Genomic DNA, 26,291 nt, shown 5'->3' on the forward strand with positions numbered 1-26,291 from the left:
ATTAATTATGAAGGCTACTCCATTTCTTCTGTGGTCCTCTTGTCCGCAGTAGTAGATCTGGTGGTCATTTGATGTGAAGTGGCCCATTCCAGTCCATTTCAGTTCACTGACGCCCAAAATGTCTATCTTTAATCTTGACATCTCACCAATAACCACATCCAATTTGCCCTGGCTCATAGATCTTACATTCCAGGTTCCGATGGTGTGTTGATCCTTAGAACATCGGATTCGCCGTTCACCACCAGCACCGTCGGCCGCTAGCCGTCCTTTCGGCTTTGAGCTAGCTGCGTCATCACGTCTGGGGCTAGTTGAGCTCATCCTCTGTTCCTCCCCAGTAGCATTTTGACCATCTTCCGACCTGGGGGTCTCATCTTCCGATGGTATACCGACATATCTCTGGTTGTACTGATCCATTTAGTTTTCACGGCAAGAATACTGAGGTGGGTTGCCATTACCTTCCCCAGGGATCGCATTTAGTCTGACCTCTCTGTCATGACCTTCCCGTCTTGGGTGGCCCTTCACGGTTTAGCTCATGGCATCATTGAGGTGCTCAAGCTCCAGCACCACGACAAGGTAACGATCCTTTGCTGAAGAATAACATATAGACACTACCCATAAAACTCAATAATTAAGTCAGCTTTTATAACAAAGGCCTGCCTGAATAAAAACAGGTTTGTCTGCCAGAAGGATAACAGTGATGGAAGTAACCTAGCCTCCCTTCCCAGGGAATTCCACAACTTGAAATGTACTCTGAAAATGCTAAATGTTACAGTGCAACATATAATCTTCAAATGCTTCTATTCTCATTTGTTTCTCTTTCCTTTCTGAACATTTGAGATTTTCTATACAGCAGTACTGCCATGATATCTCCTCTTTCATAAGAAAGGCTTGAGGAAGGGGCTCTCAAATGTTGCAATATGTGACCCCTAAATGACCCCCACAATAAATGAAATGAATGATTTCATTTGAATGAGGATTAGGCATGAAATAAATATATCTTAATTTTTAATCCATATGTCAAAAAAAAACTGGTAGAACCTTACAATTTCATCAGTTATTTCATTGGAAATTAGCAAAACCAAAATACATTATAATTTAAAATCATATTTTTAATGGGAAAGATGAGCTTGCTTACTTGTACACAAATCTTGAAATCTGGGTTTCACTTTGGGGACAGCCACTGTCATTCACTGAAGTCAAGAAAAGGAAGAGTTTTTCCTGGCCTGAAATCAGTTTCTCTTAAACTGCTGCAGCTTGTAAAATACTATCAGTGATTCTGGTGCTCTTTTGCTCCCTCTTAGTGCAGCTATGCTGCACTGTCTTTTATTTTCATTATAGCCTGGTGCTTGTAACACACACATATCTTGCACTTTGCTCCTCGTACCCCTGCTCCTTTTGTGTGTGTATGTGTGGCTTCGAGTCAGTGTTGACTCCTGACGACTGCCTGGACAAGATTTTAGAAGTGGTTTGCCATTGCCTCCTTTCTAGCCACAGGCAGACTGGCCCAAAGTCACCCAGCTGTCTTTGTGCCTAAGGTAGGACTAGATCTCACCGTCTCCTGATTTCTAGCCTGATGCCTTAACCACTACACCAAACTGGCTCTCAGTTGAAATCTACCCATCTGGAAATCACCAAAGTTAGGAAACACACAACTCCTTTGGTTAGTTTCTTTTACCTCATTTTGGAAGGCTATTTAAAACATCATTTTAATGAGGCATCTGGCTGATAGTTAATTTTATTCTTACTGCTCTGAATGGTGCTGATTTCCCTTTCTTACTGTCAGATTTTTTAATTTTTTGAGTTTTGAAAGCATTTTGACTGAACAGTAGGGCAAATGCTGCACAAGACAGTATAATACAATAAATGTCATCTGCCTTGAGAAATTGTTTTGAGATTGAATGTGATTTATGGAAAATGGAAATATTCATGGTTGTGAATGAGTGCTTTCAATAGATCATTTTAAAGGAGTTGAAGGAAAAGAGGGCCAATCCCCACCATAAACAGCTGGCAGGCATCTTCTTCTGTCTTTCTAATGTTGTTTCTCCATCCTTTTATTTCTTTTCTCTCTTTTTTGTAGTTTCTCCATTTGGATCTCTCTGCCAAAGCTGAGCAGGAGGAGAAGTAAAGAACATGTGCAGCTGTTGCTTAGGAACAAATGCATTGTGTGAAGTTTTATTTCCTTATATCTGCAAAAACAGATGATTCAGAAAGACAGTGTGGTGTGAAAGCAGAAAGAAGTTTGAGAGAATGGAGGAGAGTGACAGAAAGAGGAAGGCCTCTTCACTAACCATTCTCCTTTTCTCATGTTAACATGCTGGTCATTCTCATGTTTCACTCTCATGAACACACAGACACCACTATCTATATGTGCAGTGGAACGGGGTACTAGACTTCTGAGTAAATTATAAACCTTTACTGTAGGTTGCAGATGAGAAATCACTACTGTGTTGTTGTTTTTAATGTTCTCCTATATAAAAACATTTGTGCTGATTGAAAAACAAGCATAATAGCAGGAAATAAGCTATGCTATAACTTTAATAAGAGCCAGTTTGGTGTAGTGGTTAAGGCACCAAGCTAGAAACTGGGAGACCATGAGTTCTAGTTCCACCTTAGATATGAAGCCAACTGGAACTTAGATATGAAGCCACCTTGGACCAGTCACTCTCTCTCAGCCCTAGGAAGCAGGCAATGGCAAATCACTAATGAAATCTTGCCAAGAAAACTGCAGGGACTAGTCCAGGCAGTTGCCAGGAGTCAACACTGACTTGAAGGCAGCCCCCCTCCCCCAAAAGAACTTTAATCCTTGTACTGTCATTGTTATCTTTACATGCAAGGAGTTTTACTACAGAGGGAACCCTCAGAAATCAACACACACACTCATTCCCCTCAGCATGAGGCTGCATGTCCCTTTCATAATGTCCTTCTGTTCCATGTGTACACCACACCTGAAAGGGTCAGGGCTCTATTTAGCCACTCTAAAGTCAAATTAACCCTTAGGCAGTGAATAGACAACCCCTGATGCTACAGGAGTATCTATATATAAAAGCTTCACAAACCCAGCTATATCATAAGAATGTATACAGTATCAGAAAATACCTCCTGGATCATCCTCCAAACCTATCTAGTTAAGCATTGTGTTTCCATAGTGGCCAGTGAGATCCCACTGGGAAACTCACAAGCAGAATATTAGTATAAAATTGCTCCCCTGTTCATTTTCTCCAACAACTGGTATTGAGAGGCATACTGCTTTTGATGCTGAAGATGAATACAGCTATCATGACTTATCTTATATGAATTTCCCCAATCACCTTTTAAAGCTCTCTACACATTACATCTTTTTGAAGTAAATACCATAATTTGAAATCTCTTGACAATGGGAAGGAAGTGTCACCATGGTTTCTGTTGCTGATTCCTTCTCAGGTTTACAGTCCTTCCTCCTCCCGCTGACTGTTATAAGTGACTTGCAAACCATTCTTTGTGCCACACAGCAGCCAGAGGAAGAAATGGGTGGCAGGAACAGGAAAAGCTGCAGTTGCTTTATCTTCTGCCATTTAGCTTAAAGATTAGAAAGATCCTTAGTCTTTGAACATCCCCAATTTTTGAATAGTCCTATCCCCTGCATTAAGCCTGTGTGGCGCAGAGCGGTAGGTGGCAGTATTGCAACTGAAACTCTCCCCATGACCCAAGTTCAATCCCAGAGGAAGCTGGATTCTTGGGCAGCCAGCTCAGGTCGACTCAGCCTTCCATCCTTCCGAGGTCAGTAAAATGAGCACCCAGCTTGCTGGGGAAGGTGACAGCTGGGGAAGGCAATGGCAAACCACCCCAATATAGTCTACCAAGAAAATGTCACGAAAGTGGCGTCCCTCCAAAGGGTCAGACATGACTCAGTGCTTGCACAGGGGACCTCTCACCTTTCACATCCCCTGCATTCCATCCTAAGAGAGATGTTCAGTGCAACGTTTGCTTGGTTTGTTTAGGCTGAGTTCCCTAAGGACAAGATGTATGTTAACAATACTCCAGTACTTTGCCTTTCCTTTTAGGAAAAAATTGCATATAGCAGTAAGAGAAAAATTCATAGAAGGGACTTGGAGCTCTTCCAGTCCAACCCCCTGCCCAGGGCAGGAATCCTATCATTCCAGACAAATGGCTGTCCAACCTTAGCTTAAAAACTTGTGGGTGATGGAGCACCCACAGTTCCAGGAAGCAAGCTGTTCCACAGCTTAATAGCTCCCACAGTGGGGACATTCCTCCTTATTTTGAGTTTGGATCTCCCTCTCTAAAGCTTCCACCCATTGGTTTTTGTCATATCCTTGGGCACTACAGAAAATAAATCCACACCCTCTTCCCTGTGACAGCCCTACAAGTATTGGAAGACTATTATGTTTCCCCTTAGCTTTCTCTCCTTTAGACAAAACTGACCCAGTTTTAACCATTCTTCATAGGATTTAGCCTCCAAGTCCCTCAGGATCTTTGTCAATCTTATCTGCACTCTGTCTAGTTCCTTGACATCATTCTTGTATTATAATAACCAGAACTGGACACAGAATTCCAGGTATGGTCTGACCAGTGCAGCATAGTTGATGCAGCCCAAATTGTGTTGACTCTTTTGGCAGCAGGCTGCTGGCTCATACTTAATTGTAGTCTACCAAGGCACTCAGAGCCTTTTCACTACTGGTGAGCCAGGTACTGCCTATCTTGTAGTAGTACATCTGGTTTTTCCAATTTAAGCACAGACCCTTATATTTTCTTGCCACTTAACTGCATTAAGTTAGATGCAATTTGTCATCCTTCCCTAACACTTGGTGCCCCACACCTTACCAACAGGGATCTTGCTGTGGATTACATGCATGTGCACATGCACTACTATGTACTAAACAGGTCTTTTCAAAATGCAAGCTCTTCTCTCCCCCCAACTATATTCATACAGGCAAAGATATTGATTATATAGTGCTTGCTTGCAATATGCAGTCTTGCCCCTTCTCTCACACTTTTTATCTCACACGCTCAACCTACCTGATATATGACAGGCATTTTGCAAGTTAATAAAAATTCTGCATTCCCCCTGTCTGTCATCTTTGTATTTTTTTTTTTAGCAGTACACCAGCTTTTAAGAACTGATAACAGCTATTGGTTCAAAGACCAAGGCAGGTCAGAAGAAAATTTATATCAAGCTGTCAGTTAGAAAGGAAGCATGTTGGAAAATATTTGGGTATTTGAAGTGAGAGCATGGAGGGGGGAGCAAGTTTAAAGAATAAGGTCAAAACAGTTCAATTTGTGATTTGAGTCTTGTGGTCAACATTGTTTTCATTTTGCATGAGAAAGAATCCATTTTTTCTTTTCCATGGCTCCACCCGGAATCTGCCACTAGTCCCCAGGTCCTGAACAAATACAAAGAGTTCAACTGGGATTTGTAAACTAGTTTTAAGGAATTTGTTTATTCAGCTTAGAAACTTCCAGTTGGTGTTGAATGCCAGAAGGAAGTCGTATCACAGCACTGCATTAGATTATAGGAGGCATAAATCTGGGAAATCACACATCAACCAACTACAGAAGTACCGTCTGCTATAAGGGGAGAACAGGAGAAAAAAAAATTAATTAAAGTGATATTACTCCAAAGGGAAGGATGAATCTCCAAAATGCAACAATCCAACAAACCTGTACCTACACTTTCAGGGGATAATTTATATTTTGTCTATTTCCATAACACTCTTCAAACACCAATCTATCAGGGAAAATAAAAGCAAGGATACCACTATACCTCCTTTCCACCAAATCAGAACATGTTGGATGATAAACATAGCAGACATTGTGTCTGTGTGTCCAGGTACAGCCGCAGAGAAAGTGAGCCACATCTATAAAATGAGATCCAGAGTCCTACTTTCCTTGATTACTGTGATCTGAATAAAATTGCTTGGACTGTTTTTGCTTTGTTTCATTGAGATAGGTAGTTATTATTTCAAGTAGATTACACCATTTTGTTTTATGTGGGTCTTCTTAGCTACTTTGAATCACCTGTAATTTTAAAAAAAACCCAGTAACTTGGCAAGTAAAGCGCAGACAAGTCATTACCCCAAGAAATCTTTGTAGAACCTCTGCCTACATTATAGTTCTATGAAAATGATCTGTATTACATTTGAGGGTGAGAAAGACCACAAAAGAACTGGCAGTGCAATGGGCACAGGAATAGACTGAGGCATTCAGGACTGCAGGGGCATAGTTACCATTTTCTTCCTATCTAGTTTTCACATGGCACTTACAACATTTTAACAAACTAGAAATAAAACCCCCAGTGTTTGTTCAAGCATTATTATTTAGAATCCAGTGGGGGAAGAGCAGTAGTCATCCAATTCCACTAACATTGGAATCAGACCTTGAAAATCAGATAATCAGATCTTCATCTTCATCAGATCTTCAGAAAATCAGATCTTCATATTTTGAAGAAAATTAGAAAATTTATGGTAGTCTTTCCAGAGTCCATAACCATGTTGTTTTCTTTCCTTGTTTCTAAAAGATATTGATGAATGTACCACTGGCACCCACACCTGTAGGTCAGATCAGGTCTGTGTCAACTTAAGAGGATCATTCACCTGCCAGTGTCGAGCTGGGTATCAAAAGCGGGGAGACCAGTGCATTGGTAAGTACTGCACTGCAAAATGTCTTCTGTGGGGTTTGGTGGGTTCATATTTATTTTTTGTTTTTATGGAATATTGCTGTTAGCTGCCTTGGATTATCATGTAAACGATAGATGGCCTCATAAGTTTTTGCAGTGAATAAAATATATCAATCAATCAATCAATCAATCAATAGGAGATGCATGTAGAAATATCACATCTGCTGTTAGACCACAGCTTGACATCTCCAGAGGGCAATGGGGTTGCATTGATGGGGATGATGAGAGTTGTTGTTACCACACCTGAAGGATAGGTGGTTGGGAAAAGCTGCTACAAGGTTTAAGAAGGAAAACTGGTAAGAGGACTGTCCCTTAAAAACGTTTGAAAGAAGTAAGTTCAACGTGTGAAAGCATGTATAAGCACCTATTTTCAAATAATTAAAGCAGTCGTTTGGTCTCCACATGTTTATGCATGCATCACTACTGCATGCTTCAGCATGCAGGGACAGCTCTGCTGAGAATAGCTCCCAAAACCAGTACACAGACTTTCAAATGACAGACACAGCTGCTTTATCAATTCAAAATTAGGTGCTTTGTATGCTGTCTCACACTTTGCAAAGCACTTACTTCAAATACTTTGCACAGGAGCTCTCTGGCCACCTTGACTTTTTGGGATAATTTTAATTTTGGATTTAAAATCCTGTGACTTTTCCATTCATTATCTGAACTTGATGGGTTTCAAGAGAACCCAGTCAGAGCTGAAACAGTCACTTTTACAGAATGATCGAAGATCTAGCCCCAAAGGGCTGCTATAGGAAGTGCTTTGCTATAGTGCAAAGGATTCTTGCCACCCTCTTTAGCCACCACTGCCACTCTGCTGTTCCATATCAGTCTTTGGCTTTTATCTTTTTTTTAATGGGTATATGGAAATTACAGTCTCCCACTAAGAATACCAAAGGTATTCTTAAAATTAAAAATGATAGACATTGATTCCTTTTTTTTTTTTGCAGTATGTTACTTTCCTATTTAATTTTGGTTTAATTAAAAAAACGTAAAAGAAAATAATAGAGACAGGAAACTGATGGGCACCAATGAGAATGTTTGCTGTTAAATTGATGTTAATAAGCTCCATGTGTACAACATTCCTATGACATTAAGATAGTGGTGGCAGTTCATTTTTCATAACTGCATTTTTGGAATTATTTTTTAAATTCTTCTGTTCTAACGGCAACATAGACACTGATGAATGCATGATCCTTTCCTTGTGCCACCATCGGTGTGTGAACAGTCCTGGTTCCTACTACTGCCAATGCAACGCTGGCTTTCAGTTAACAACTGACAACCGCACATGTGCAGGTAAGCACTCTTCAGGACATTTCTGTAGAAATTGTCATGTTTAGATTTAGACAGACGTACTTACTGTCATATTTTCTGGTCAAATAAATGGAAAATGCATGGAATCCAATTCAATAGAGAAACTAGAGTAATAACAGGTAGCCATTTATGGCATTTGTCATATGTAAAATGACCTGTCACTTCAAGAAATGCAATCATCAAAATACTTCTGTATGTGATTCCTATTTTTGTTCTTTTATAGAATAGTAATAATAAAAAAGTTGCCCTATATCAATAGTAGTGATTTAGATATAATTTAGCCTTTTTGTTGATGTGGACTGTTAAAGTTATGTTTGTGTTAGAATATTTCTCTGACCCTTACTTTGTGTGTATAATGAGTTTGTTATTTCACATACTTTTGAATATGTTCCAGTTAAAGACATTTTAATTGATTTTGTTGGGAATTTTTAGGGAATTAATCAAAGGGTAGTTATAGAATTATAAAAGCAGTTGCTAAAGTCTCCCACCTCATATGTCTACCCAGAGTAGTGCTGTAACATTAACTTTCCCAGAGACTTCATAGAATTCTTTCTGAAAAAACTAACCAGAGGTCTCCAATATTTGGGGGCCAGTGGGTACATTGGAAATGTTGAGAGTCTGTTGGTGGGCATTTAGAGAAAATAAGGGAATGGCTTGCCCATTCCTGTTGCTGTGAGCTGCCCAGAGTTGTTTAAGATGGGCAGCTACATAAATCTTATAAATCAATCAATCAATTAATCAATCTAATAAATCAAGCAAGCAAGCAAACCCAGTGGGGGTGCTCAGCCACAAAATCCCCAGGCAGACTTGTGTGATTGCTTCCTGCATCTCTCTCTAGCCACCCAGAATGATCCCAGAACTAAAACTTTGTTTTGATTATTTAAGGACTGCCAGTGAAAATAAAACTGAGCAGCAGGACATTTTTCCCACTTCAAAATGAGATTTAGCTTGAGCAGCTGTCTCAGCTCATCCCAATCTTAAATTGCCCTTTTTCCTTTCAATGGGCTACTTTCGAGATAGGTATAGGAGTTACCCTCACTTACCAGCAAATTCAGGAAACTTAGGAAACTCCATGTCATATCATATGTCTCTGACATGGAAGTAACATTTAGCTTCTTTGAAAAAGCTTATTGATGAATGTTGAACACTGGGAATTATTTATGATTGGGTATAATGGATATAATTACATATAACTCATTGTTGGATATAATACAACTTTGCATTTGGATAAAAACAATATTTCTGTAGAAAGGAGTCTGCTTTCTTTCTATCTGAATAATATGTATTGTTTTAGACAAGCTTTTTCCATCCCAGTGCCATTCAGATGCTTGGATTTCAAGTCCCACACTTTATAAGGCCAATTATTGCAGCTGAAATCCCAGGCCATGACTAAGGAGACTTTCATAGAAGGATAGTGCTCATCTAAGTATTTATAAGCACTAATGTTAAAAATTATATATTTCGAATTAAATCTTCTGTTCATTTAAGTAGAAGTAATTTTCTAATCCAGCTGAAACCCCTCTAAGTGCTGCATTGACTAAATGTTGCATCTTTCATGAAAATTGAATAAGAATAAAAGGGCAAATCTTGATACATTAAATTTTAAGTTCTTTCTGTCCCAAGAGCTCTGTGCTAAGAAATTTGATGTAACTGAATTATTAACTGGGTTCTGTTGAATGATTGGTCTATTACTGGTGATCATTTCTGAACAGACTTAATAACTCTGTGATAGAACCCCTGCTTTGTGTGCAGAAGGTTCCATGTTCAATCCCTGGGATCTCCACTTAACAGGATCAGGTAATCTGGTGAAGGAGCTCTATCCAGGCCCTGGAAAGCCACTGGCAGTCTGAGCAGGCAGCTGTGGGCTGGTAACCTGGTATAATTCAGCTTCCTGTGTCATATTGTCTGCCCAGGTACATCAGATTAAAATTCTTGACCTATGTAAATGGACTCTGAATACCTGTTTATCATTCAGGTCTTCAGTCATTAATATGCTTCATGTTTTCTCTGTCCTTGGCTTCTGGAAGGTTTCCATTCATCACTGCTCTGTTGGTTAATTTGTAGTATTTATTTTAATTGGTTTTATTTTTAACTGTTGCTTTTTGCTTGACAATCTTGGTGAATTAAAATTTTTCCAACACACAAATAAGCATCAAGGGTTTTTTTACTTTATACTTTTTACTTTATTTTTGACATAGACATTGCTTTCTGTCCCAGTGTTTACAAACTAAAGCTAGGAGTACTCAATGGAAATGCCAACACTTAAATTTATTTTGAAGAAAATATCACTGATCAACATAGAAGTTTAATAGTTAACATTAAGGTACCCAAAGATAATTGATAGCTAAAATATATTTTTATAATGCAGTGAATTTTCGGAAGTAAAACAATAGGCTCTTACTGTCTAAAAGATACAAATCATACTGTACTAGACAAGGGAAAGATCAGCTTCTTTTATGTGATCAAAGGCTATTCACATTTTCCACTGAAACTCCTATTTATACATTTTTAAATTCATTGGAAAAAACACTCATATTTCGCTGCAAAGCATAGGTCTGAGCTTGTTGGAGAAAAAAAATTGGGATATAAAATTTTTAATTCCTATATATAAACAATTGCTTTAGTAAACATATCTATGTCATACAATAAAGTGAGCTAGAAATAGAATCAAAAGGCTATCGAATGAATGGCTCTAGCTATTAACTCGTCATCCTTTCTATATGCTCTTAAGTAATCGTGTACTTGAATTAATCAGCTATGGATCAATTCTACATCCTTAGTTCCATTGTTATTCCTATCCATTGGTAAGTTTTTCCTTATTACATGTATTTATTAGTAAACTCTTTAATTCTTACTGTCTGACTTGTTGAATGATTCATCATCTCAGGAAGAAATCTTACATTAATTGTGAAATCTAGACTTGCTTTGTCAAAAATAAAATTTAACCCTGAAAAGCAGGGTTACAAAAAACAGGACTCACAAAAAACTTATATACTTTATCTAAGAATGTCTTGTGTATTTCTCCAATAAAATAGCAGTAAAATACCAGAAACAATGTATAGTCGTCCATTAACTGCAAAATATAGTGTCTTGCAGCTGTTCTTTACTATCTACTATTATTAAAAAGTATGAGGCAGAGCTGGGGAAGGAAATTACAGGGATTTTTTTCCTTGACTTATTCCTGTTTATGAAACTGTCTATAAACTTTATGTATACATTAACTTTATTATATATACCAAGGTTGGGGATCTTGCCAGAAAGAAATTGTAGACAGAAAGGGACCATACAAACATGTTAGTGAAAAAGTAGGGTTGATTTCTAAAATGTACATGTGTAACTTTAAAATCTACAGTATGTATCTCCAGGATCATGCAAATCTTCAGTGTATATACATAAATTGAGAAGCAGATTTATTACTACATTCTTATGGTTTTGAAATTATATGGTTGTTTGGCAAGAACTCAGGCAGCAGGTAATTAATTTTTATCAGATTCGTCTCCACTAACCAAGAACATGTTCTAGGCCACAAATCCAAATGTGTTAAACACTTAAAACAACATTATGGCTAAGTCACCATTATTAAAATAACAATTACATTAATTAGTTTGATTAACATTTTTATTTGACTTTATTAATTGAGATAGCAATTAATTACAAAAACCAAATCAATCTTAAAGAAAAAAAAAGTGATCAGGGCCAATTTCTAGCCCTCAAAGTTCACAATAATCTTAGTAAATCTCAGAAATAGGACAGGATTATATGGATTTTTGAGTTCCCAATTTTGTGGTTATCCAATATCTCATAGAGAACTTTGGGTGAAATTGGGAAGATGATACCAGCACTCCTGAGGCTTCCATTTAGCAGAAGACTGCCATTTTATTTTCCACGAAAACCATTCAGAATGCTATATCCCAAGAAAGTCTCATTTCAGAACATTCTTGGAAGGCCATCAGTCCAAAATATGAGCAGAAGCTGTAGTATTTGTGCTTCCTCATCCTCAGAATCTGCCTTATCTTCCCCAAATGCACAAAATGGATCCATTAAACTGCAGACCCTTTGGTTCAGTCCTACCTTCCAGGTTTCGATGCTGCCTTTTATTACATGGTATCTGCAAGAGCTGCAGTTTTCAGAAGGCTAGACTTAGCATGATTACATGGTCCCTTCATAGTGAAATCTAGAATATTTTTTTCTAATATTTTATTCCTTTGAGACTTGTTTATTCACGTATTTTATTTTTCCACTATGTTGTTGTATAATTTGAAAACTCAGATCAGATACACAAAATACTCAGATTACATAAATTACTTTTGCATAAAATCCCATTTTATGCATTTTCTTCTAACACAGTCAAACCTGAGCATTTTAGTCTCACATATTTCACTGAAAAAACTGAGCATGTCCAAAAATAATTTTCCAGTATGTTGGCTTGCAAATATTCTTTAGATTAGAGAGCTTAGCTCAAATACAGAAGTGGGGGCATCTGTGGAGTAAAACTGCCTTTGGTTGTGTTTCTGTCATACAGTCAGGGTTCTCTGTGGCAATCTAGACTGAAACAGATAATCAGACACAGAAGGATACAAAAACTTCACCGTAGAAAAGCTAAGAAGCCATCACAAAAGTATTCTAATGACTGCTGCATCACTTATTTATTGGGTCTGTATGCAGAAGTCTATAGCATAACAAAAAAATATACAAAATACAACTTAAAATAAAAATAATAAAATGTCTATGGCTGTGTAAGTATAAATAAAACATCCACCGTAAATGCCAAACATTAAAAAAAAACTAATCCTAGCAATTAAAATCCACTATAACACTCTGATTAACTAACTAACTTTATTAAACACTCTGTACATGGTGTTTTGTTACTACTGTAATAACACTTCAGCAGCACTTCAGTAGCTACATGCAAGATGCCATTTGGCTTTCAATGGCTCTCTGGAACAGTTCAGTCTTTACCAGTTTCTGGAAGGCTACCACCCTTGAGGCTAACCTGATTTTTAAGAAGACTGATCCATAATGAATGTGTGAAAAGCATCATTAACTAGCTTCACAAAACTTCAGTTCACAAAAATGTGAGATTGTTAAGATGTTTTCCCATTATGATTGTACTGAAAATGTTGATTCTGGTTGGAGAAGGCAGTCCTGAAGGTACCTTGCTAAGGCTTTATGGGTCAAAACCAGCACTTTGAATTGCACTCAAAAGCCTATTGGCAACCAGTGCAGAGCAATTAACACCTCCCATCAAGCAGGCTTCTCCATTTGGACCAATTGTAGCTTCTAGTGGTCTTCAAGTTCATATTGCAATAGTCTAAGCCTGTGATGGTGAGGGCTTGAGTTATTGATGCAAGGTCTTCATGCTCCAGGAAGGGCTGTAACTGGCACCCAGCCAGAACTTGGCAAACACCCTCCAAACCACAACCTCCAACTGCCTATCCAGCAGTAGTTGCAAATTCAGGAGGACCCCCAAGTCACAGACCCACTTCTTCATGTTAGTGCCTCCCCCTCAAGAGACAACACCAGAGCTAATTGGGAACAAAAAGCAACTTCACCTTGCTTGGGTTCAACTTCAGTCCATTTCATCTCATCCAGTTCCTAGCAGCCTCCAGACACCTGGACAGATCACCAGCTGAGCCCACAGTAGTGGGTTTTTTGTGTGAGTACCTTCAGTGTTGACTCCTGGTGGCTGCCTAGACAGGTTCCTACAGTTTTCTTGGCAAGATTCCAGAAGTGGTTTGCCATTGCCTTCTTCCTGGAGCTGAGAAAGAGTGACAGGCCCAAAGTCACCTGGGGTTTTGTGCCTAAGGCAGGACTAGAACTCATGGCTCCTAGTTTCTAGTCTGGTGCCTTAACCACGACACCAATACCCAACCTGACTTATGACCTCCCACAGCAGCTTCATGTAGATATTAACAGGGGAGATGACCAAATCCTGCTGCATCACACAAGTGAGAAACCATGTAGCTGACCTTTTCTCCTCTATCACCACTGAGTGAAATCACCCACTAAGGAAAGAATAGAACCATTGCAAATCAGTGCCTCCAATCCCCATCACTGGCAGGTGGTGAAGAAGGATACGATGGTCATTAGTATCAATGCCACTGAAAATCCGGAAGGAACAGAAGAGGAACACTACCTGCATCTAAATCCCAACAAAGATTGAACCTTAGTGTGACTAATGTCATTTCTATTCCACGCCGAGGCCTGATCTAATTAAAAAGGATCCAGCTAATCAGCTAATCCTTTTCTACTATGGTGCTCTGTAGGCTGCCTACCCACCACCCTCTCAATAACTTTTCCCCAAAAGGTAGGGTTGGCGACTGGATCTTAATTATCCAAATTGGCTGCATCCAATGAGGGCCTCTAAAGGGAGGGACAAGCCACAGCTTCTCTTAGACTGCAAGCAACCACCCCAGCCCCCCTGTATTGAGGTGTTGACCACCTTCTAGATCCAGCAAGTTGTGTTTCCTTCTGTCCCTTACAGGATCCAGATTAGTCACAGCGATAGCCACAGATGGCACAGGACATGCTAGATGGTGTCTTAGCCATTTCATCACAGCCTACAGGCCAAAAGGAGTCCCAGCTAATGTCACAGATGACATCTCAGTCTCTGTAGAGAGTAAGAAACAAGACTTTGACAGAAATATGCAGGAACCATTACCTAGGCCAGTGTTTCTCAATCTTGGCAACTTCAAGCTATGTGGACTTCAACTCCCAGAATTCCTCAGCCAGCCAAACACTGCCAAACCCTGACCTGGGCAAGAGGGGCTGAAACATTTTTTAAGTCCAAAACAACAACATAACATTTGGAAGCAGCTCAGGCAGATGCCTCCCTAATTCACTGATGGAAGTACAGCATAATGAAACTTTGCAAGATTATTATACCTAATCTCAAGAAAAGCAGTTTTAGCCTTCCCATGGCATTGATTTCCTGGTGTGGTCTACTTAGTGGGACTGACATTCTCCATATAGACCCTGCCCAAGAAGAGTTAAGACTACAGCAAATATGAGTGATTTTTTTCAGTTAAATCCTGGGCAAACTGGTGATAGGGACTAGGCAGAAAGCTCATTTTTCCTAAGGAGGGAGCTCACAATCCTAACAAGGCTGCTGACCAACAACCCACCACTGCAGTAAGGGAGGAAAATGAAAAGCATTTGCCTCCCTTCTAACCACAAGGGAGGCCTGAACTTGGGCTTGTACCCATGCTTAGTCAGGTTTGGGTTTTGTGTTTCTCCACTATTGCTCTAGGCATCACTTTTGGTGCTTCATCTCCAAGAAACCAACCAAAATTGGGGTGCAATTTACTCAATGAAACTGTCCATCAGACTGCTGGGAAGTCCCCCAATGCCATGCTAGAATCTATTCAGATCCATAAGGCACCTGGATCAACTTTACTTCTAATTATACAATCCACTATTTGTATGCATGAAATACTCAGCCATCTTAACCTGGGGAAGGAAGCAAAGCTAAGGGGAAAAAATGATAGTCCACAGCTTGGGAAGCTGGAGTGTCATTCCCTGTCCATACAAATTAACTTGACTCACAGTGATTAAGCATGTACAGTATACAAAGAATCTGGTGAATGTGCTTCAGAATGGTTCAAGAAAAGACCCAAATGTCAGCATGTGTCTTGTTTTCTTCTTAGACGTAAATGAGTGTGAGACCGGCAACCCCTGCGCCCAGCTGTGCTACAATATAGTTGGTTCTTTCCTATGCCAGTGCAATCAAGGCTTTGAGTTAAGCCCAGATAGAATCAGCTGTGATGGTGAGTAGCTGTTCAGCTCAATGAAGTTCTCAAAATGACATGGGATAGGATAGGAAGGAGCCTTTTGAACAGAACATGTTCAGTGTTGGTAATATGCAAAAAAATATATTAGAGGTTCCAGTTTCTTCTCCTCCTTCTAATTGGAAGTTCTAATGGTTTCTTTAGTTTTATCATCAGTAATATCTGTGATCATCCCCAACCAAAGCTAAGCACACTGGAGTCTTATAACCCAATTTCCTCATACTGTAATTTCAGTGGCCATGGAAGGGCTATTCTCCCCTAGGAGATACTAAGCTGGAAACCTCCAGATGTGTTAAAATTACGTTTTCCAGAATTCCCAGGAATGGCCTAGTCAGGAGTTCTCAGAAATGTAATTTCAACACATCTGGAGGTTTCCTGCTTGGTATTTCCTAGGGGAGAATAGCCCTTCCATGGCACAGAAATTATAGCATGAGCACAATGGGTTAGAAGCAAGCAGAAAAGTCCACTTCTCCTTGATTTCCCCACCAATGTGGGCTGGGCTCCCACAACACTATACACCAAAGATGGACAATCCACATTATGGCTTAAAATATTGTGTAAACCAGGCCAATATATTAGGCTTATGTTCTCTAGCAAACTTTTGCGACTTAAAAAGCAGGCTTTTCAGGAGGCTGATTCTTTCACAAAAATCTTGCTCTTTTTTTTAGCTCATTTTGCTTTCTATTTGGGGTACGGGTAGTAGTGATTCTATTCCTGTAGGAGTTTCTCACTCCTGTATGCAGATACAATTTCCCTCCACCAAACTGCCAGAAAGTGGGGAAGGAGAAAGAATCATTTGTACCTTGCAGCCCAGGTAGCAAAAATAATAGACAAGGGACAATTTCAGTGTAGTGGCAGATGCTGAGCCTTCAGTAGCTGATTTAGAAAACTTCTCTGTTTTGCAGATGTTGATGAATGTAGAGCTTCTAACTTCCTGTGCCAATATCAATGTGTCAATGAGCCAGGAAGATTCTCTTGTGCGTGTCCAGATGGATACCAGTTGGTCAGAGGAAGAAACTGTCAAGGTAAGTTAACATACCTTCAAATATAATGCTAATATTAACACAATTTTTTAAAAATCAAACCATACAAATGGTAAAGCCTTGGTTGACACAAGATTTTCTCTCTATAATATAATAAATCTTACTCACCTAAAAAATATATAACGGGTTTAAACCAGGCCTGGCAAAAATGTGCAACCAACACAGACCACTGATCTCATATAGTGGCCTGCATATTGAAAACCTCATTGGCTTTCTCCCTAAGACTGCAAAAATCTGGGATGGGAAGGAGCAAGGAAGAATCAAGTATCTAGCTGGATACCATGTAGGACTGGTTAGTTGGAGAATCCCATTTAAAAGTGTGTGTGTGACAGTATGTAGGCCTGGTTTTGAATAAATGGAGCCTTGAATATCTGAAATAGACGACAGTAGGTCAGGAATAGGGCAGCCCTTAGATTTCTGAGATCTGTTTTCTTTTTATATGAACCTCATGATCCACATACTGAAGCTATATGCAAAAGTGGGGCTAAGAAGATAGTTCATAGACTGTAACAAATAATTAAGTTCTGTCTACTAAGATATTTTGCAGATTCAAGTTTATGAATAACTCCAGTCTCAAAGAATGCAACCAGCAGAATTCTAGTATTTTTTTTCCTTTCTTTCCTAATATAGATATAAATGAATGTGAAGTAGGCAATGAATGTCGAGAAGATGAGATATGTTCTAATTATCATGGTGGCTATCGCTGTTACCCAAGAAATCCTTGTCAAGAGCCTTACATGCTTGCATCTGAAAAGTAAGGGAAGCTACCAACAGGGTCATAGCAAGCATCCTTTGGACCAGGAAATGGAAAGAGTATATTTTTCAATCATTGTGCTTTCTTTTACAGTCGCTGTATTTGTCCAGTGTCTAATCCTCTTTGTCGGGACCTGCCATACTCCATTGTTCACAAATATATGAGCATCCATTCAGAGAGGACTGTGCCATCTGATATCTTCCAAATCCAGGCAACCACAATTATCCCCAATACAATTAACACCTTCCGGATTAAATCTGGAAATGAGAATGGAGACTTCTTTCTCAGGGTGAGTATTCGGTGTGTTCTTCTGTGGTTTCTTTTATGGTTGAGGCTGGAAGTCAGCAAGTACAACACGTACCAAATTAAAGAGGCTAGAATCGACAGCTTTGTTGTGAAGAACTCTTTTGCCCCATTGTGACATCTGAGCAGTGCTAAAGATGTAACCCATGTTCCATTTTCTTATGTTTTTTTGCACAACAAAACCCTACGTTGGGCTGACCCAGAGTTGCCCACTGAACTTCTGTGGATGAGGGTGGACTTGGACCCGCCCTTGGCGGTCCTAGTTTAATACCTAAACCACCACAATACACTGAATATGTGCATGTGTGAATATGCACACATACATATAGGAGTATGTACACCCTGACAGTGATGTGGAAGAAATGCTTCAAATCTCATGCAAGCACATGTGACTGCTTTAATTAGTGGGAGAGAGAGGCTGCGCTCACACTTGTGTGAGGTCTGAAACATATTTTCTAAATCATTTTCACATAAGCAAGCAGCTTGGAAAATTGTTTGTGGGTGCATGGGGCTGCAAGTGAACTTCTTTCCTTCTTTCTTTCAGCAAACAAGCCCAGTGAGTGCAATGCTTGTGTTGGTCAAGCCAGTAACAGGTCCACGAGAACATATCATCGACCTGGAGCTGTTGACAGTCAACAACGTGAACTATCGGTCAAGTTCAGTACTGAGGTTAACACTAATTGTGGGACCTTATTCCTTTTAGTCACTGAAGTTAAGTAATTTGCAAGCACCCAGAGCAACCAAAGAAGCTTTCTTTTGAATGAAGCACTTATGATTTTATTTATAGATTTTACATGGTGTTTTTTTTAAAGGAAAGAAAACTTTATTAGAGAAATCAGTACTTGTAATCATTCTATTATACAATATAACCTGGACATTGTCACTTTCTGTTGAGAAACTGCACCTCTATCTTGCAATAACTTGTAGCCATTACCATCCTATAGCATAGCAGCTCTTTTCTGAAAAAATGCATGGAGGAAGTGAGACGAATTACATTCTTACTCTGCTCCTGCTTCTGTGTGATTAGGAAATTGCGATCAGAATTCTGTGCACAGGCATAAATCAGCTGTGCACCCTATGCGGGGGTCTGAGCAAGCAGAATTTCCAATTTCATGAAAGCGTATGTCTTACTTTTGACACATACATACCCCTTCATACATTCAGTGATCATAGTCTGAGTTGTGGGGTTAGACCACAAATATAGTTTATGTGATTGCAGTAGCATAAAAAAAGCCTTCATAGATTTTATGAAACCCTTCATAGGGTTTATGTGCATGTATTTAAACCCAATACTACTTTTATCCAGTGAGATAGTGGGCATCATAATCCAATATGCCAATAAAACTCCTTTGCTTGTAATGGCTCCATGTATTTCAACAGACGAAATCAATCCATATGTTATTTTTTCTGTTTAAGAGGGTGAAATAACCCAGCTATTAAGGAAAAGGGCTTCATATGTTCTTTGAAGCACATTCAGGATTAAACAGTGTGGCCCAGACCAAAGACTGCCATTTTAATATCCACTGACAGTAAACTCAATGGGACTTTGATAGTTACTGAATAGCTACTGAATTAAACCACCAGTGTCAGCGATACACACACACATATGCACATACACACACAGCCTTCCAGCGTTCAAGGTCCTAGATTCTGTGCTTTTAAATCCTGTCAAGTAGCAAAACTAGGAAAGAACCCCTGCTGTTGACAGTCAAAATACAGATTGGGCTACATGGACAAATTCCTGCTTCACATGTGGAAGAATCAGATATTTCTCCAGTGTAAGTGAAACTCAGCAAATCATATCAATAAGGGAAAGTAAAGTGCTTCTAGATAGGGATTCTTGAAGTATTGTATTCCTTCAGGGCCCTGTAGTAGAATATATAAACCAGTGTTTCTCAACCTTAGCTGCTTTCAGATGGGTGGACTCCAACTCCCAGAATTCGCCAAACAGCATGGAATTCTGGAGTTGGAGTCCACCCATCTGAAAGCTGCCAAGGTTGAGAAACACTGATATAGACTCTTCTCTGTATATTAACCTGCATACTGTATGAAGGACATTTCAGTAATATATATTAGATATATCCCTTGCTGTTGTCCTTTTAAAGTGCCTTATAAGGATGGGTAAAGATCATTTTAAAAAAGAAGGAATTCTGTAGAGAGTTATTTGTTCTCGTAGTGGATTTTTTAAAAACATGATGTAAGATTAATAGATATCGTAAAGAGGAAATAGTTTGCACTTGGTGTTTCCTGAGCAAAAGATACTGGGCAAACCTTTTCTACTTAAACATACCACTCATTAATATTTTAACTTTTCCAGGAAAAATAGGACATAAGGAGAAGTATTTGCCAAACATTAGTAAGGCTCTCAACCAAAACAAAAGAAAAAATCATTTGGAGAAATCATTTTGTATAAGTATTATTGTTTCTTACAGGGAACAGTCTTTCAAGTTCTTGAGCAAAAAGATGAGGACAAGTAGATATATGTTTGTATACTAAGATCCCCCAATCTAAAAAAACAGATGTTTTTATGTTATTTCTTTTTAAAATCATTTTTGGCTCTGGCTTTTCTCTTTTTAAATTTGAGGTCCAAGAGTTAGCTTCTCTCGATAAAGCTTTCTACAATATGACATTGACTTAGTCAACTGATATATCTATTTTATAACTCGGATTTGTGATTCTAAATGTATGGTTTTTAGTTAAAAAAAATGTAATAGGGCCTTGAGTTAAAAGCATTCTTTTGTAATATGTAAAGACTTCTCTTGTTTCTTATCTAAAATCATAACAAAGAACTCTTTGATGTACATTTTTAAAAAAAATAAATAAATAAAAGACATACCTGTTTTAGTGGACTCATTTTGTCTTGCAATGACAATGAGTCCTTTAGCTTATTTTAAGCTAAAGGACAACTCAAAGAAACCAGATCAGTGGATGGTGTATGTCAGTGTTAATTTCACAGGGACCCACAAGTTCATACCAGCTGTCATCTAACTGTTGTTTAGTAGTAGAAAGCATACTTTTATGTAAAATGGAAAAAAAAAAGATTATAGGGAGCATGGTTAGAAAAATCTCTGGAGAAATATTTGCTGTCTACCTAAACATTTTAATTAAAAGAATCATTAATGTTCTGTAATAGAATATTGTTTCCACTAACCAAGAATATATGAATCAGTCATAAATCAGTTTGGACTGTTGCTCTAATTCAGCATGGTTGCAGATGAAAGTGTTTCCCATCAGTGATAGCTTTGGGGATAGGCAGCAAGATGTCCATAGCTACCACTGCACCTGCAGACATTTCTTTGTCCCTGCAAAATGCCCTCTGATCCCTGGGATGGATGGATGGATGGATGGATGGATGGATGGATTTGTTTGTTTGTTTATTTATTTATTTATTTAAAATTAGCAGGGTAGAAGTAAATGCCCTCTGATCCATGGATGGATGGATGGATGGATGGATGGATGGATGGATTTATCTATCTATCTATCTATCTATCTATCTATCTATCTATCTATCTATCTATCTCTATTTATTTATTTATTTATTTAAAATTAGCAGGGTGGAAGTAAATGCCCTCTGATCCCTGGGAGGGATGGCTTGCTTGCTTGCTTGCTTGCTTGCTTGCTTGCTTGCTTCCTTTCTTTAAAATTAGCAGGCTGGAAGTAAATGCCCTCTGATCCCTGGGATGGATGGATGGATTTATGTATGTATGTATGTATATATTTATTTATTTATTTATTTAAAATTAGCAGGCTGGAAGTAATTCCAAATGAAGTGCTGGCCTCCAGGAACTTCCCAACTTTTGTTCCCTGTGTGAACCCAAAAAATAAAGATGGAGGCCTGCACATCATTGTTATGCAATCACAGTTAACATGGATGTTATGCAATCACAGTTGATATAAAAGCAGGCTGATATGAAGAAAGGGAAAACAAAACTGATGGATCCAATAACCAGTGCCTAATGAAGGGAGAGGGAAGGGAATGGCAACATGGAAACCAAGAGAGCACCAGGAGCATCTGAGAAGTGAACTGGAGGTTGCTGATGAGAGGGAGGAGACTAGGCTGGGACACAGCTGGCGGAAGCCAATTGTGTGGACCAAAGAGAATGGGTATTTGAGGGCCAGCCTGACATGAGGGAGAGGACCTGGGAAGGTCAAGGCTGAGATGAGGATAGCTGCTGTACTGTTCAGACTATAAGACAGCCAGGCAGAAATTCTATTAAATTCTTTATTTACAAAAACTATTTACAACAGTAAAAACTCTTTTGGAATAGATTAGGCAGTGCAGTTCAATAAAGTCCACCCAGGAAGTTCAATCAAGTGGACCCAGAGGATGATCATGCAAGGCTGCAGGTTCAGGTCATGGCAAAACAGTGAGGCAGAATTCAGCTAATTCTCTTAATGTGGCTGCAGGACTTGGTGAAGCTAGAGCGTGTGGCAAGGAGGAGGCTTGAGGCACAAGTCTCGGAACAGGCATGGAGGCTAGACTAGACTGGACCACAGAGGCTAGGCAAGGCTGGACTGGAGCAACAAGGCAATGTTCGGAACTGGAGACTAGGCTGGACTTGGCTGGAGTGACAAGGCAAGACTCCGGTCTGGAGACAAGGCTGGGATTGGCTGGAGCATCAAGGCAAGACTCGGATCTGGAGACAAGGCTGGGCTTGGCTGGATCTGCTAGGCACAGTGTGAAACTGGAAGCAAGACTGGACTAGACTGAAGCAACAAGGCAAGGCTTGGAACTAGAAGCAAGGCTGGACTTGGCAGGAGCATCACGACAAGGTTCGAAGCTGGAGGCAAGACTGGACTTGACTGGAGCAACAAGACAAGGTTCAAATCTGGAGGCAAGGCTGAATTGGGCTGGAGCAGCAAGACGAGGCTTGGAGCTGGATACAATGCTGTGCTTGGCTGGAACGGCAAGAATAAGCTTGACTGGAGTGGCATGTGCAGGAAGCAGGTCTGCGACGGCAGAAGGAGCTGGCTCTGATTCCACGCTGGCTACAGGCGAGGCTTCCGACTTGGGTAAGGATTCTTCCGCAGATGCTGTGAACTCGAAGGATTGGTTGTCTCCGGCAGCTTGCTGTTGGCACGCATGCCTTTTTAAGCGATCCTTTCCCTGCCATTTTTCCTCTGTAGCCAATTGGGCTGCCTTTTGATTCACGCACTTCTTTGCTCTTCTCTCTTGAGCACTGATTGGAGGATTCAAACCTCCCTCCGAAGTTTGTCCAGTCAGCGTCTCCGATTTCTCCCGCTCTGCTGAGTCACTCCTGGTTTCTATTTCTCCAATTCCTTCCTGATAAGTTTCGTTTTCACCTTCTGACTTGAGATACATTTTGTTTTCAGAGTCAGATGCAGACTCAAACCTCACAGCTGCAAGGAAGGATGGATGGAGGAAGAAAGCATTGAAGGTATATGTTACCTAATGTGGCAACTAATGTCCCACCTGATCATGCAGAGAGGGCATGTTATGGACCCCGTCTGTAAGAGAATTCCATCTGGCGGGGTCCAGGAAACGGGCCTTCTCTGCAGTGGCGCCCGCCCTCTGGAACACTCTTCCTCCAGAGATAATACAGGTTTCTTGCGGCCTTCCGAAAACAATTGAAGACTTGGTTCTGCCACCTTGCTTGGGGTGGGAAGGGAAGTAATAACACCTGGAGATGATTAGAGCCTTAAATGGCCCCTTTAGATACACGTGAATGATATTCCAATGTACCGTCATCTGGATTTTATATTGTATTTATGTTTATGTCATATTTGTATTTATATTTATTAGAGTATTTTACTGTTTCTATCTTTGTTGTAAACCGCCCAGAGTCCCCCCTTTGCGGGGAGATGGGCAGTGGCTAAATTTAATAAATAAATAAATAAAATAATATGCAAGGGATGAATATTTGGTAACAGATGTGCAGCCTTTATTTCAGCAGGCGTTTGGATGTCTGTTTGGTGTTTTGATAGCAATTTCCTTTTAAGGATTATTTTAATTTAGAAAAGTAGGCCTCAAGCATTTCAAATAAACAAACATTACATGTATTTCCAGATTGCCATTTAGAGTTGCTGGTAGATTTTTCTAGAACTGCATACTGCTATCATCCATAGGTCTTTGAGGCTGATATTACTAAATTTGGATGGACATATTACAGTCTGGCAGCCTGTCTCTACCATTGACATCTAGGGGCATAACATGCAACTAGAGGGGCAGAAACATTGGTCTTGGCCTGCCAATTTTTCATAAGGTAAAATTAAAGTGGGTTAAGGATAGGAGGAAAAAGGGGTTAAGAGAACCATGGGGATTTTAACATCAGCATACCCATTTTCTGCTTTGGACACACCCACTTTCCTCTTGTCCACATGTCCCCTCCCACAGCACAATATTCTCTGAGATCCAGCTGCAATTCTCAGTTTTAAAAAGGCTACTCCCTTAGGCTGTAACTCCAGCATTTTCAGTGTGACACTCCAAAACAGCAGCATCTTTAATTCCAGGAATGGTTCTAAGCCCCAAATGGTGCCATGAGCTTTCTTAGAAAATAAAAATGAGTATATTGTGTAGAAATACACCCGGGGCACAGATGAAGAGCAGCAGCAGAGATCGCTTGAGAAAAGGAGGGCTTGAGAAAAGTGGAGGGAGGGGAGTGCATGGCTAGTGATTGTGACAACTAACACTCTGGTAAATTGGAGCTCTTTAACTCCTCGGGCCCCCTTTGGCAGCTATTTTGTGAAGGAACAAGCCCACCCAGCAGCCACAGAATTCCAAATTTGCTCTCTAGCCCTAGGTGAGGGCCGCCTGTTTCTGCAAATGCAGTAGGAACGGTGGTCTCTCTAGCTTTTTTGTTCTACTTCCTCTCTGTTCTCATCCCTCATCTGATAAACTGCAGCTGCAATCCTATCCCTAAATTACCCCATCTCTGCAACATACAGGAAAGGAGGAGGAACAGTGGAATATATGAAACAACAGAGCAGGAAATACAGTGCTGTGAAAGTACCGAACTGCACAATGGTAATCCTATTTTAGTGTTTGTTAATACTGGTTTTAAGAATATTTATATTTATGATATTACAAACTGCCCTGAGTCCCCTTATTGTTTGGGATTATGCAACCTGGTGCCCTCTAGGTTTTTGGATTAAAACGCCAAGAATCCTTGTCCCTTGTATATGCTGGCTTGAATTAATGGAAATTGCCATTCAAAAATCTGGGTGACACTTTTGTGCCTCCACCACACCCACAGTCCCATCTTTCAAAAGCACTTTGAAGATAATTTGCAAAACAAATCAGCTCAGCCCTTGACCATAGATAACATCATGGGATCAGGTCCAGAGCTGGTTTCAAATTAGCACAAACTCCTCACATGGAGGTGCCCATGTTGCCCACATTGCTCTTCTAGGTTGGAATGGTAGCATATGTATCTTCAACTATCAGATAAAATCCAGCTCAGCACTACTAACTCCTTTAACACAGCTCTGTGCTTGTGATTGCCTGAAATAACATAAGGTTGTCCCCAAAGTGCAGCATCTTCCCAGAAACCTGGATAGCGTCAGTAAAAATCAAACTCTTGAGTAAACAAGGCTGCTGTGGGCATAGTAACCAAGTTCATTCACTCTTCAGGACCACCTGAACATGAGACCAGTGGGATTATTATGTTTGGACATCTTTGAAAACAGGAGTTTACTGTTGAAATCCATCACCATAGCAGCGGGCAGTTGCTTATGTTTTGAAAAGGCCAACCACGTTTCTAACTTTATAACTCTTCAGCTCAAATACAGAACAGCTGCTTCACTGCTCATATGCTTTGCGTAGGGGGCCCACTAGGGATAAAGACAACTCTTCATCAAATAACATTTAACGCCCTCGCATTTCTATCAAAAACCATAAACTCTGCTAGATGGCAAATCTCCATATTTCCCAGGTGGGGGAACACCTGCCTTATACAAACCTAAAGCTTACAGCATCTGGTTGCTGGGGGGGAGGCAAATCTTATTTCATCTGGCCCGCAGAACAAATTATGGTTGCTAGTGAAAGGAGAGAGGGTAAAAAGTCAAATGCTTTTTATAGTTAGGCAAAAACAGATGTTAAATGGAGCTGTTTATCATGTATATACTTTATGTATATGTTAACAGAGACAGACCCTTTTAATAAATACGAGTTTGAACTGTCCACAGTTCAGAATGATATTCTGAGTATTTTGGGTAATGTCTTTCCACCCACCATCACTCCTGTCCCAATCACTGCTAGGGGACACAAGCTGTGCAGGATGCACTAGGACTTTTCCCAGCTGGCATCCTTCAGAGGAGCTGGATCCTCATCTCTCATAATTTCCAACCAGTAATACTGAGAATGTTGGGAAATGCAATCCCAACACATGTAAAAAGCACCTGAATGGGGGAAGTGGTCCTAGATTGTATACTGATTGATCTTCTATTTTGCAATATGAAAT

At 39.8% G+C, this 26,291-nt stretch overlaps 1 protein-coding gene across 1 annotated transcript in view; it reads left to right on the top strand.

The window, feature by feature from the left end:
• The window catches only part of EFEMP1 (EGF containing fibulin extracellular matrix protein 1), a 61,785-nt gene extending 41,065 nt beyond the window's left edge, over nt 1-20,720 (top strand). The window contains exons 5-11 of the mRNA XM_063301265.1: nt 6,512-6,634; nt 7,847-7,966; nt 15,631-15,750; nt 16,677-16,796; nt 17,445-17,568; nt 17,662-17,857; nt 18,416-20,720. Of these exons, the coding sequence (XP_063157335.1) occupies nt 6,512-6,634; nt 7,847-7,966; nt 15,631-15,750; nt 16,677-16,796; nt 17,445-17,568; nt 17,662-17,857; nt 18,416-18,574 (962 nt within the window). The 3' untranslated portion in view covers nt 18,575-20,720. The remainder of the gene's footprint in view (nt 1-6,511; nt 6,635-7,846; nt 7,967-15,630; nt 15,751-16,676; nt 16,797-17,444; nt 17,569-17,661; nt 17,858-18,415) is intronic.
• Nucleotides 20,721-26,291: the final 5,571 nt, after the last annotated feature.

Source organism: Candoia aspera, chromosome 1 (assembly GCF_035149785.1).
Source record: "Candoia aspera isolate rCanAsp1 chromosome 1, rCanAsp1.hap2, whole genome shotgun sequence".
Classification (NCBI taxonomy): Eukaryota; Metazoa; Chordata; class Lepidosauria; order Squamata; family Boidae; genus Candoia; species Candoia aspera.